Source organism: Mastomys coucha, unplaced genomic scaffold, assembly GCF_008632895.1.
Source record: "Mastomys coucha isolate ucsf_1 unplaced genomic scaffold, UCSF_Mcou_1 pScaffold22, whole genome shotgun sequence".
Taxonomy (NCBI): Eukaryota; Metazoa; Chordata; class Mammalia; order Rodentia; family Muridae; genus Mastomys; species Mastomys coucha.
This window is the reverse complement of record NW_022196905.1, coordinates 10,606,711-10,620,224: the sequence shown is the minus strand read 5'-3', so window position 1 is coordinate 10,620,224 and position 13,514 is coordinate 10,606,711. Positions and strand designations below refer to the sequence as shown.

The 13,514-nt window shown below is 45.8% G+C and overlaps 1 protein-coding gene across 8 annotated transcripts in view; it reads left to right on the top strand.

The window, feature by feature from the left end:
- Sertad2 (SERTA domain containing 2) overlaps positions 1 to 13,014 on the top strand; it is a 110,255-nt gene extending 97,241 nt beyond the window's left edge. For 3 of the 8 annotated variants that reach the window (XM_031342431.1, XM_031342428.1, XM_031342427.1), the window contains one exon: positions 7,720 to 13,014. In XM_031342431.1, coding sequence (XP_031198291.1) covers positions 7,724 to 8,674 — 951 coding nt within the window. In that variant the 5' untranslated portion in view covers positions 7,720 to 7,723 and the 3' untranslated portion in view covers positions 8,675 to 13,014. Of the gene's footprint in view, positions 1 to 6,859; positions 6,885 to 7,030; positions 7,232 to 7,257; positions 7,356 to 7,719 lie in introns of those variants that run through there. The other 5 variants (XM_031342434.1, XM_031342429.1, XM_031342430.1 and 2 more) reach the window with 5 other exon arrangements.
- Positions 13,015 to 13,514: the final 500 nt, after the last annotated feature.

The following is a 13,514-nucleotide window of genomic DNA, read 5'->3' as shown; positions in this document are numbered from 1 at the left end:
AAGTCTCAAGAGCCTAGGGCTCTGACAGCTCCAGATGCAGATGAAAAATCTCTGGTGTTCTCTTGGGAGCCTTCTCTTCCTTCTTGGCTCCTTTTCTCTTCAAAAGTAGTAAATTGGGGTGGGTGTGAGTGGAGAGATGGTTCAGAGGTTAAGAACATTGGCTACTCTCCCAAAGGACCTGGGTTCAGTTCCCAGCACCCACATGATGGCTTACAACCATCCATAATTCTAGTTCCAAGGGATCTGAAATTCTCTTCTGGGTGTCCTTGGGCAACTGGCAGGCTTATGGTGCATAGACATACATGCGAGCAAAATATCCATAAAAATAATAAAAAGTAGTAAATTGGTGTAGAGGCTTGGGGTGGGGTCAGCATTGCCGGTTGTCTCTCCACAGCCTGTGGTCACACTGTTGCCAGACTGGACCTGTACTGGAAAACAAGGGGCGTGTCTAAGTATGCGGTCATCCCTAAAGAGCTACATGCCAATGCCCCCCCCCCCCAATAACTTCTTTGGGCCACCTGAAGACCTCATAGATTGGTTTGGCACTGTAGTTGGGGCTGGAGAGATGGTTCCAGAGATTTCTTCCAAGGGACCTGGGTTTGGTTCTTAGCACCCATGTGGCAGCTCACAGTTAACTCCAATTCCAGGAGACCTGACACTTGTTTTTAGGTTCTTTGTTTGTTTGTTTCTAGACAGGGTTTCTCTGTTTCTCTGTTCTGGCTGTCCTGGAACTTACTCTATAGACCAGGCTCTGCCTCCCAAGTGCTGGAATTAAGATTAAATCTTTTTGAAAAAGAAGAGAAATACATCACTTAATTATGCTCTACCTCTGGAAAATGCAAACTGAGTTTCTAAGTCCAAGGAGGAAATGTGTACCAGATACCCATCAGTGAACATTGGGGTGTCTCACGGTGATTGTTGACTGCCTGCACCCTAGCCCGGATGCTAAGCACACACACATTTGTCCTGCTCAGCATCACTACCCATCCTCCTCCCTCTGATTACCAGGTGCCTCTGCTCTCTCTCAGGTATTCTTTGATGCTTTAATTGGATATTAGATTTGTTACCTCTTGTCCAAAGAGGATACCTGTACAAAATATCATCTCTCTTGGAATTGGTGCTTAGTTGTCAATTTTGACCCCATCTGAGTAAGAAGTAAAGGAATTTTAGTGTGTTTCTTCTGTTGGTATAATGACCTTTGTTTGGGATGAATTGAGTTAAAACAGACTCTACACCTCTCTTTGATGGGTACAGAGTCTGCCAGTCTTCATGGGCAGGAGAAGCCTCCCGTCGTGCAGCCCATCCTGGGCTGTGCTAAGCCTGCAGTAAAAGCAGTGGTTTGAGGGGCTAGAGAGATGGTAAGAGCACTGACAGCTCTTCCAGAGGTCCTGAGTTCAATTTCCAGCAACCACATGGTGGCTCACAACCATCTGTGATGGGATCCGATGCTCTCTTCTGGTGTGTCTGAAGACAGCTACAGTGTACTCACATACATTAAATAATTTTTTGTTTTAAATAAATAATTTTTTGTTTAAAAAAAAAAGCAGTGGTGGGATAACAGAAATTGTTGTTTGTAAAAGAAGATTTTTCTATGTGTCCCATGAAGATTAGAGGTGTTTAATTTTGACAGTCCATATAACACTAAAGGACAGTGATTTTAAAAAATGAAAAGGAAGATATAATTTTTTAATAGCTGGAAAAGAATTATAGGTAACTTTTAAATTCAAATTACATGAGGAGGGGAGTCTAAATGCCTTAAAAATAAAGACATTATTTAAAAAATGAAGTTGTGCACAGGTACAACCTGTAATAATCTTCAGATCTCGGGCATGAGGCATTCCAGCTAGTAACTAAGGGTCACAAGATTCACCTTGAGACCCCATAGCTCCCATGACCAGAAGCTGAGCCCTGCCTCTCAAGCTGAAATTGAGCTGTCGTAAACTATGTATGCACCATGGCTAGTAAGTAGGAGTCGGCAGGCAGGTCCAATGGTGGGGACCTGTACTTTGAGCGACTTGTATAGCCAAGGTGGTAGAATCCTTGAGTCCAGCTTTCTTTTCTTTTTTTTTTTTTCTTTTCTTTTTTTTTTTCGAGACAGGGTTTCTCTGTGTAGTCCTGGCTGTCCTGGAACTCACTCTGTAGACCAGGCTGGCCTCGAACTCAGAAATCTGCCTGCCTCTGCCTCCCAAATGCTGGGATTAAAGGCCTGCGCCACCACCGCCTGGCAAGGCCAGGTTTTCAAGACCAACACATCTCTTAAAGCAGGAAATAGAAGATCCACTTGTCCGTTGTAGTCATAAAGTACTACTCATTGGGTTTTTTATTTTTTTGTTTTTTTGGGGGGGGGTTGTTTGTTTGTTTGTTTTTTGCCTCCTCACTTAGAAACTAAAAATAGGGGGCCTTCATTGTTAAGACAGTGAGTAGCAGTGTGCTCGGGCTTAGTGTAAGATGGCCTGACAAAGAGCAGAGGAAATCATGATTCTGAGGTCCTCAGTCTAGCATCCCCTGGAAACTTGAGAAATACAGATTCCTAGAGCCTGGCATCTGTGCTTTAAAGGCTCACAGCTGAGGCTGGTCCTCACCTAAGTGGGAGAATGGTGTCAATGTGAGGGCTCACAGGTGGTGTCTCCAGGCTAGAGCTCTCTCTCCCTCTCATGCCCTCCAGTCATGACTATATCCATGTACAGTGCTCTCTGCTTCTGCTTCACACTTCCCTGCTGGCCCTGTGTCTCTTCATTTGTTCCATTTACTGTTCATTTATTGAGGACCATTTTGGTGCCAGGGAGGGTCCCTAAACGAAGAGTACTGAGGTGAATGAGACAGTTTTGTGCCTTTAGGGGCCTTCCGGTCTGGAGGTAGTTGACAGACGTGCAAATGGGGCTGCCAAGCCTGGTCTCTGATGATCACTCAAGCTACAGACCTCTCACATTTCCTAAGGTGTGAGTTACTCAGGACCTGGAATGGTGGAACCATGGGCAGCAGGTAAAAGTTTTCTGACTCTCAGGTGTCTAGACCTTTGTCTTTGGAGGAAAGTTGTACTGACACTTGTTACTTTGGGGCATCAGCCTAAACAAAATATAGTCCCTTTTCTGTTGCTGCTGCTGCTGCTGCTGTGATGGTCTAGAGCCACCTGCTTCTGCCTTGGTGCTGGGATTAAACAGAATGTAGCTTTGGGGCCTTAGAGTTCTTTCCTGATGAGAAGCTGCAAACTGGAGGCCATGTCTGGCACACATAGCGGTTGTTTTAGTTTGCTACAATTAGTATTGACTGGATCAGTTTTGCGGAGTACTGACTAGGCTGAGGGAATCATAGCCCAGTGTGTGGGCATGTGCCCAGTGTGAGTGAGGCTGAGTTTGAACCCAGGCCTCAATTTGAATCCAGAATGTCAGGATTTTTTTGTTCCTAACAGTTTGGAAGAGGCCACAGTTGATGTCAGCCTATAGTAAGAGCCAGTGGATGTTCAGTAGAAAAGCAGTTGTTGGTAGTTTTTAGGCTTGGATAAGAGGAGAGGAAAGGAAAGAGTCGCCCACCTGATTTCCCTGTGTGAGGTGTCTCCAGCCCAGCCTGAGCTGTGGGAAGGTCTTTGGGTTTTTGTCTGGATAGAAGATTTCTTTGAAAGCTGAGGGTGTGTAAGGGAGCATCAAAGCCCAGGTAGCCCAGGAAGCAAGGTAGTATCCATTGCTTATTTATAGGGCCCTGACCCCTGAGCCCTTCCACTCCAGAGGGGTAACCTTCCCAAGAATCCTTTAATGAGCTATACTGCTTCTTTAGTCTGCTCTCCTTTGAGGCCTTTGGAAAGGTCACGTGCCCCTCTGACAGCCCTTAAAGAGCATTGTTATTTTTTTTTTCAGAGTGTCTGAGGAAAAAGTGGCTTCCGAGGAGCTGGCCACTCTGACCCGGTCAGGCCTGAGCCGGGGCCATGCGCTTGGCTGTTTGCTGTGGGTTCTTGAGGGCATGCCTTGTCTCTGCATTATGTCTTGCTTAAGGAGACTGGGGTTATACAAACCCCTCTGAGTGAGAGGTGCTGCCCGTCTCTCTGTGGAGCTGAAGGTCCTCTGAGCAGGCAGATGTCAGTGCTGCTACCTTTGACATTCTTTGCCTTGGTTTTGTTGCACTTTTATGTTTCTATATGGCTTGGCTAGATTGTGTGCATTTTGCAATTTCATTGGGTGTATGGAGCCAATTTGTTTGCTTCAATACAAAACAGAAAAAAATGAAAGTAAGCCTGTTCTGAGACATACTCCACCAGAGGTCCTTATTTATACACTTAAAACACACCCAGTATTCAAGTTGTTTACCTAGTCCTGTTCACAGTACTTACTCACAAGGGCCCTTCACCTCCTGTCCTAGGCAGCATTACAGATGTCTCCACAGGTTTTCTTAAACCACCAGGGTGAGCATGCAGCTCGGACCAGATGGATGGTTCTAATTGAAGTTACGTTGCTCATGTTGAAGTCTGAAATTCTCTCCGCAGATGCCATCTTGGAATTCTGCTGAATGCTAGATAGATGTGTGTCGCCATGGAAATGCTAGGGACTGAACCCTGGGTCTCAGCAATAGCAAGTGCTCTTAACCCTGAGTCATCTCTCCAGCCCCTAGGTGTGACCGCTATGGAAGGAGCAGTTATTTCTAAAGAAATAGGTTATTAGGCCAGCAAGATGGCTCAAGAGTCCTTGCTGAGAGAGCCTTAACGGCTCACTGACCGATGGTGGAAAGATAGAGCTAACTCCAAGTAGCCCCTGACCTTCCATATGTACATGTGCACACACATACAAGCATACACATGCACAAAGCCAGTTCAGGTTCTCTCCAAGGAGCCCTAGCTGTCCTGGAATGCACATATCTGCCAACCTCTGACTTGCTGAGTGCTGAGATCAAAGGCTTGTGCCACTTTGCCCAGCTTAACAAGTTAATTTAAAAGAATTTTCAAAAGAAGTGTATTATTGAAAAAATACTATGGTAGGACATCTTTGTAACCCAGCTACTTAGGAAGCAAGGAAAGGCAGATTGCTTAGGTCTAGAAGTTTAGACTAGTCCGTCAGCAGAGACCTCATATGAAAAAAAAAAACGTGGAGGGCAAGGAGGGAACAGAGAATGCAGGAAGGACTGTTTTATTCTGGTAACAAGTCTTTACTCAGTTTTATATTAATGATTGGAAGTCTACACTCTGGTACCAAAGTTATTTTACTATAGAAAATCACTAAAAGTACCAAGTGGCAATAAGTTTCTGGTTTGATCTTAACAATTTTTCAGTGTTTCTCAAACTTCTATGGATGGGTCCTCTTGATATCCTCACCTCCCTACCCAGTCCTTTGTGAGTTCCAGTAAAAAGAAAGAGAGCCAGACAGTAAAGGCTGGTGCTGTGGGTCAGATCCAAAGAACTGACAGGGTGGGAATGGGGGAGGGGATTCAGATCTGCAGACCTGACAGAGGTGTCTGTGTGTGAGAAGGGGTTAGATCCACAGACCTAACAGGCATCTACTCGAAGACCTGAGACTGAGACCTGGGGGAGGGGGAGCAGTAATTCCACAGACCTAATTGGTGGGGCGTGGGGTGTCAGATTCGAAAGTCTGACAGGCACTTAACAGTTCATCTCATCTGAATGGGCACCCATTCACTTGCCAGCCCCACCTGTGGACCATGGTGTGAGAAGTGCTGGCTTAGGGTGTACGTGCAATTACATGTTTAAGTGGCCCGATCATTAGGAAGACATAACATAGATCAGATAGCATTGTGTGTAAATTAAATGCACTTATAAGCTCTTCAGCCAAAATAACATTTTTCCCTGAGGGTATAAATGCTCAAATTGTAAGCAAATACACATAAAATCGTGAATACAGTTACTTGCTTCAAAATCCAGTTGTCTGATAATGCTTGTGATGTATTGTGTTTTGCAGAGTGAAATAAAATACTTCTCTGGTTTGTCAAGTTTAAACGAGTACAGGTACTGCAAACAGGAAATGTCTGGTGCTAAGGAGACATAAAGTGGGACCCACTAAGCATCAGGAACTCTGGGAGGCAAAAGAGAAGCCTGTTGTTATTAGACCCTCCTTGTCCCACGCAACACGTGCTGATTATGGACTGGTCTTTGGTCCTAATGATGATACCCATCATGTTGATGCTTAGGAGATGAGGGAAATGGTTTCGTACAAGTGAGTTCACATTCTTTACAAGCATTAGCAGGTCTCAAACTGATACTGGCACGGATAGGCTGCAGCTGCCTTCATTTCTCCCATCAGAAGTCAGACATCCTTTATAGGATTGTGTGCCAAACTCTGGCCTCCTTTATGTCTGCTTTATGGGGTGAATAACATGGCCCTCCTTTAAACAGGGTATTGAAAGAAACTTCTGTCAAGTGTATTGGTTGTGTTGGCCTCCCTTTAGGATCAGATTTGAAATTCAAAAGGCTTGTGGGACACAAGAGGGAGTTTGTGCGGTCTGGCAGAGTACCTGAACCTCTGTAGATGTGGACTGAGTGTTAGTGAGAGGCTGCAGAGGGGCTGTAAGGAACAAGACTGCCGGCCCAGCACCTTTGGAGAGGGCTCACATGGCTCTAGGGTGAGTGCTGCAGACAGCTGAGCAGTAGGCCTGGCTTACTGAGAACCACACTGGGCGGGTAGGAAAGCTTTCCTGACTGAGGCTAACCTGGTTGGGTGTGGTGGTAAGTGGCTGTAATCCCAACACCTGGTAGGTTCCATTGACAAAATCAACCCAAAGATTCATATTGAAAGTCTGCCTGGAAATGTGGGAAGAAAAAAAAAAACAAAGACAAGAACTCATGAGACAAAGGCTGGTTCTGAGAGCTTTTCATGGCAAAGTTCTGAAGCAGGGTGACAGTGACTATAGAGACCAGGAAGGATTGCTGTTCTGAAAGAGACCTCCAGGTAGACAGCAGTTCTCACAAAGGGACCTCAGCAGATTTCTCAGGGTCGGGGAGAGAGTCCCTTATATCTTTCAAATGCCCAGGTATCTCTGAGGTCATAGTAGGTGTTTGTTATGACATGTGTCCAGTGCCCCAGTAGCAGGGCCTACAATCAGAGCAGGTTCCTTTAATCCTGAAGCAGTTTATCCAGTCACAGGCGAGGCTGGGAAATGAAGCCAAGCAGAGCCCCAGGCCGGGAACCAAATGAATTCTACCATTTGGTCTAGAGTGAAAGGCAGTGGCAGCTCAGTCTCTGTGGACACCCGATAGGCAGCAAGACTTTGTGCACGTGAGGAAGGAAGAAACATTGTGAGAGTACACACTGTTCTACCAGAATTGTGTGCATTCTCCTCCTTTGACTTGATGCTTTCGCTTACTTGAGTTGTGTTCAAGCTGTAATTTATAACACCTCTGTCTGTTGAGGTCATACATTGTATGTTCTTAAGCTTTAAAAATAAACCCATTTGGGGGAGGGAAATTGAACCTGTGTGATAATGTTAGGCATGCGAACGCAAGCACATGAGCTGAGAAAGTAAAAATCATGGTTTCCATGGTAACTCCTAACTTCTCTGATTTGTGTCGTACACATTACTCACACAGTACATTGGCCAGGATTACCTAGTGATAAAAATTGCTCTGCAGGGAGGCAAGGGTGGATGTTCTACTTTTCTGTGGCCAGGGTCTTCCCGACTAACCCCACCTGCTCCTCTGGGAACATGCCAGACCTAGTCAGCATCTTCATGGTGGAAATCCACCTTCATGTGACTCATGCTACTTTCTCTCTTTCTCCTCTGTAGATATATGTTGGGTAAAGGAGGAAAACGGAAGTTTGATGAGCATGAAGATGGGCTGGAAGGCAAAATCGTGTCCCCCTCCGACGGTCCATCCAGGGTGTCTTACACCTTACAGCGCCAGACTATCTTCAACATTTCCCTTATGAAACTGTACAACCACAGGCCTCTGACAGAGCCCAGCTTGCAGAAGACTGTCTTAATTAACAACATGTTGAGGCGGATCCAGGAGGAGCTCAAGCAGGAAGGCAGCCTGAGGCCTGCATTCACCCCTTCTTCCCAGTCCAGCGACTCACTAAGCGACAGCTACCGGGAGGCTCCGCCTGCCTTCACCCACCTGGCCTCGCCTCCTGCTCACCCCTGTGACCTAGGAAGCACTACACCCTTGGAGGCCTGCCTCACCCCTGCCTCCCTGCTTGAGGATGACGACGATGACACTTTTTGCACTTTGCAGGCTGTGCACCCTGCAGCTCCCACCAGACTCTCTTCTCCAGCCCTCCCAGCAGAGAAGGACAGCTTCTCCTCTGCCTTGGATGAGATCGAGGAGCTCTGTCCCACATCTACCTCCACAGAGGCTGCTGACGCTGCAGCCCCTGAGGGCTCAAAAGGAACCTCCAGTGAGTCCAGTGTCCAGAAACCTGAGGGGCCCCAGGAAGGCCGCACAGATGACTCAAGATTCATGGACTCTCTGCCTGGGAACTTTGAAATAACAACGTCCACGGGGTTCCTGACAGACTTAACCCTGGATGACATCTTGTTTGCCGACATTGATACATCCATGTACGATTTTGACCCCTGCACATCTGCATCGGGGACAGCGTCAAAGATGGCCCCTGTGTCAGCTGATGACCTCCTCAAGACCCTGGCTCCCTACAGCAATCAGCCTGTTGCCCCAAGTCAGCCTTTCAAAATGGATCTCACAGAGCTGGACCACATCATGGAGGTGCTTGTTGGCTCCTGAGACCTGGGCCCCCATGACTGCGCCCAGCCAGGCCCTGCACCTGGGACTCCATGACTGCACCCAGCCAGGCCCTGCACCTTTGCAGCCCCGACAGTTTCTCCACACTGTGCATGGACCCTTGCTTGCCTTTTTCAGAGAAAAAGAAAATTTTACAAAAGGATCACACTAGTATTTTCTTCAAGCAGAGTTGGAGTGCCTTCATTCGAGTATGACCACTTTTAACACACTCTTCTGAGTGGGTTCCTCAGAGCCCTGCTGCCCTGGCGTAGGAGAGCAGACATTTGAAGACTGTGTTGCTAATGTTGAAAGGTGAACACGAACAGTTCAAGTGAAGCACAAGGATTAAGTTGGAAAAGCTGTAAATTGCATGTGCATATTTGTCTATTTTTTCTATAAGTTTTATTGCAAGAGGTAAAAAAAGAATATATATCTATATTATTTGGATAATCTCAGTACCTTTTCTGGCGTTTTGCCCTGTGTAAGTTGACTTGGCAATTCAGCCTTTTTAGAGGCATTAACTACTCGTAAGTGTTGCATTTACATGGCTGTTTAGAAAACTGCTACCCAAATTTATTTTATATTTTTGTACAGATTCTGCAGTTTATGATATTGTTTTTCTAAAAACAAATGCTGTTTATACATATGAAATAGCTATTTTGATAGGATTTGCTCACATAGTTCCTGCAAACGTGAGATGTACAAGTTGCACTTGTACTTTTATAGGACTTGTAATGTTTTATATGTGTATGGTGCAAGAGAGAATCTGATCACGTCAATCTGCAGTTGATGTCCCCAGTGCAAATACACAGCGCTTTAATAAAGGGCCAGGTGATCTGACACCCAAATTTCACAAGCACCAGCCCCTGGCACGGTCACCCGCCACCCGCCAGCACTGTGACTTCCAAAGCCCGAGCCCTGTCTGCTCATCAGACTTGCATTAAGCAGTTGGCGGGGGAGATGCCTGTGTATCTCGGGGTGGGGAGGACAGAGCTGATGTGATGGGCACCTTAGCTCCCTCTTTTGAGCAGAGGCTGCATCATCTGAGTGGACTCAGCAGGGTGTGGTGACACACCCCTGTAATTCCAGCATTTGGGAGGCAGGGGCAGGTGAATTTTTGTGAGTTCCAGTCCAGCCAGAACTATACAGTGAGAACCCTGTCTCAAGGTGTGTGTCTGCGGGGAGCGGGGGAGCAGGGGGATCAAAACAAAACAACTGTATTTATGCCAAGTTGCTGTTTGAATTGTTTTTATTTTAATTTTTTAAAATGAAAACTCCAGTCTTTCCCTTTTGGCATAGCTTTTATGATGAGACCACAATTTTACACAACAAAATTTTACAGCAAGCAACTGACCTTTTGCTGGAGGTGAGCCCTGCTTCAGTCCTTAGGTCTCCCCAGAAGGCACCCATCATGTTGCTGAGCTGCCTCTCCTAGTGTCCTTTCCCTGGAGCTTTTGTTCCCTCTGTTGCTAAGAGCTGCAAATGGCATCTTTCTGATCAGCACAGTGAGCTAGCTCTGTGCACCTCCACCAGCCGGGACGCGCTCACGCTCGCTCTCCTGACATCTGTGACTAGAGCTGCAGTCCACAGCCTTATGTCATGGAGTCCAATCTGGTTACTTTCCTTAATTAACTGCTAATTTAACTACACTTTACAAAGCTGTTATTCCCAAATACATAGACAGGAATTTCTATGCATGTGTTTCTGGCCCTTCCCCTCCCCCCCCCATGTGCTGGCTCCTTAAGCAGCTCTTTATTTAGCGATCCCCCCACCCCACACGTGCACCCGTGAGATGCGGTCGTTTGTCTTAGTGTACCGTGCCTGTTGCTGACACCGCCTTTCTGTTTCACGGCTCGCTCTTGCAGTGGTACTTGAGCGGTTAAGTGCGGGTTACAACCTAGATCATTATGCACATGGCTTCTTTAGAAATAACTTTTATATTTATTTTTTAAAAATAAAACTTAAATTATGGGATTTTGTTTTTGTTGTCTTAATAAAGACATTTTGTCATTTGTCAATATACAGTCACCAACCAATTCTGCTCACTTCTTGCCATGGATAAAATGGGTGTTTCTGGCCAATTAAAAAGATAAATTTTATAAATGGTACTTTAAACAAGCCATAGATAGTTTTATTTTTATAATGCACATGGCAAGCAAATGCATTTGTGATGAAGGAACTGCTCATCCAAGCAGAAGATTTGTGGATGGTGTGATTAATATCTTTTTACCTTTTCTTCACTCGAATGTGTCTGACAAGCTGATTATCAGCTCTGGAGCAGTGAGAAGCTGATCCAGCTGTTCTCCCACAGGCACCCTCCACCCTCTCACCGACCTACACATGTGTCTCCTTTCGTGTAGGGTCAGGGACCATATGTAAGGTGAGGGTTGTTGTACACGCTTCCAAGTGTCATTGTGCCTGTCCATTTTAAGAACTGTTCTTCCTTGTAGAGAGCAGATCTGCCCATACTCTGTGTGTTTTAGAACTGGAGGATCCTGTGAACTGGCCACATGCCACACACATCTGCATACATGTGCATATACAGTAGTGTTGATTATTCCCAGCAAAAATGGCACAAAGCAGTTGATTGCCATTGTCAAAAACTGATTTACAGTAACTTAGAACAACTGTACTTTTGTTGGATTAGCAAATCGTGTGTTTAAACAATCCCATATGTTGGGCAACAGTTCAAATAAGCACAGAGAAGCATTGCCCAAACTTGGTTCTCTAACTCTAGTGCATTTGTAAGGCTGGGCTTCAAAATCAAAACACCCACCCTCAACACCGGCAGGCAAAGTGCTCGCTCACTCTTGAAACATTCATGGGAAGCTACCGCCCCATTTTCAGGGAGAGCAAGCCCACCGAGAATTAAGACTGTCTTTGTGTCCTATTTATAGTAAGCCATGTCCCAACAGGGAAGAGCTGGAGCCAGAGTGAGATCTCCCAGTCCGAATTTGAGTGGGGGAATGTGCTTCCAGATGCTTCCTGGCAGTGGTGGCTCACCTTCACAAAGACAGCCTTGTGGCATCTGAGCCAGGCAGACAGCCTGGGGTGCCTGGGCCTGAAGAGCTTGTTGACAATGACGTGCAATGATGTGACAAGGTGAGAGCAGAATCCTGAGAGACTTAAAGGGATGGATTTCCCCATAAGTTATTTATTCCTTTTTTTTTCTGTGTAAATATATTTATTTTATTGTTGGCGCTCTAATAACACCCTGGTGGTATGGTGCAGAATGTATGGTAGAAATGTATTCGTTGTAAGAACATAGATCTGTATGTATTAAAGGGGGAGCCATGCCAGCCCCCACCTGTCTCTTCATCAGATACACAGTCCACATTCATTTTTAACTCTCATCTCCAATATGGGTCTATTTAAAATATGCAAAAAGGTATGGATGAGGAATGTTTTAATACCTCCAAATTTTTAAGAAAATCAAGCATAAAAGAGTTGATAATTTTTTAAAGTTTTCTTAGTAGCACTTTCTCTTGATGACGGAAGGGCAACACACAGGCACCCACCTTCATACCAAAGGGTGAGAAATGGCCACAGCCTCCTACCCGCTCCAGTGTCTTTAGCAATTGAGCTCTCTATCGCCATAGCCCCAGCCATCCTGAGGTCAATCAAGGAAAATTTCTTAACGACGTAAGCTCCAAAGAGCCAAAGTATCAACTTACGGATCATTTTTAAAGCCTAAATTTCTTAACCACCTTTGCAGTAAACAATGAATTATGAACACTGCAAGGGCAGCCTTCTTAAATGACAGACACAAAGACTGCTTGTGCAGCGATCGCTACTCTACTCTGTGAATTGTCTTAATTGTAAAACCTTGCTCTTACAAATTGAACCTTTTTACATTTCTGAAAATAGCAGAAAGAGCATATTTGACTTGTCCTAGCTGTAAGTTCTTGTTGCTGCCCGGCACCTGGATGCCAGCGGGTGTGCATCCCCTCGTGTGCGACTGTCTCCAGTGCTTCCAAGGATGACTCTACATGGCTCTTGGCCAGGATCAAACGCTCTTGCAGACAAAGCCAGTATAGATTTTGGACTTCTTTTGGGGAATTTGGGAGAGAAGAGTAGTCCATTTGTACAGCTGAAGTGTTGAAAGTGTACATGGGGACATGTTGGTGCATGGATTTTGAGGAAGGAGGTGTGACCTTTCCCCACAGACCTGAGAGCTGTGCCTTTTCTATGCAATATTACAGACGTCACATCAGAACCCAGAGGGCTGTGTTCAATGTAGATTCATTCAGGCTGTATTCTAAACAATTGGACAGATTAAATGTACATGGAATGAGCAGTCTTTTGTAGTTTTATATTATACAATAAACAGTTAAAAGATGAAACATGTTCACAGTTTTCTTCTGACGACAGTACTGCCAGCTCGTGCCGTGCCTGGTCCCATTAAGGTGGGTGCAGTGCAGTATGCTCTGCCCATGCTAGTCCTTGGGTCTCCTGAACCTTCTTAATCTCTGAAGCCACCATCCCGTCCTGCTGCTCCCGGCCTTCTCCAGCCCTTCTTGGCTTCCTTTTCCTTCTCTGACCCAGCTCTCTCCAGACATCGTTTTTTTTACCAGGATTTTCCCAGAGCTTTTACCACTTACTAATCTGAGATGACACCCCACTCATGAAGCTCCTGCCTCTGTTTGGGCTTTATTTGAAACTCTAGGGCTACCAGGGTTTGTTGTCCAATAGCAGTGGGCCATCTCCAGTTTGCCTCTTGGCTCACTCAGGTTTAGCTTAGCTGCCATGCAATAAGCCTGTCCCTCAGTTTAGCTTCCCTGTCCTCTGACACCTTCCTGTCTCCATGTCTCTGACTTAGACCCTCGTCCTCACCTGCCCCGCA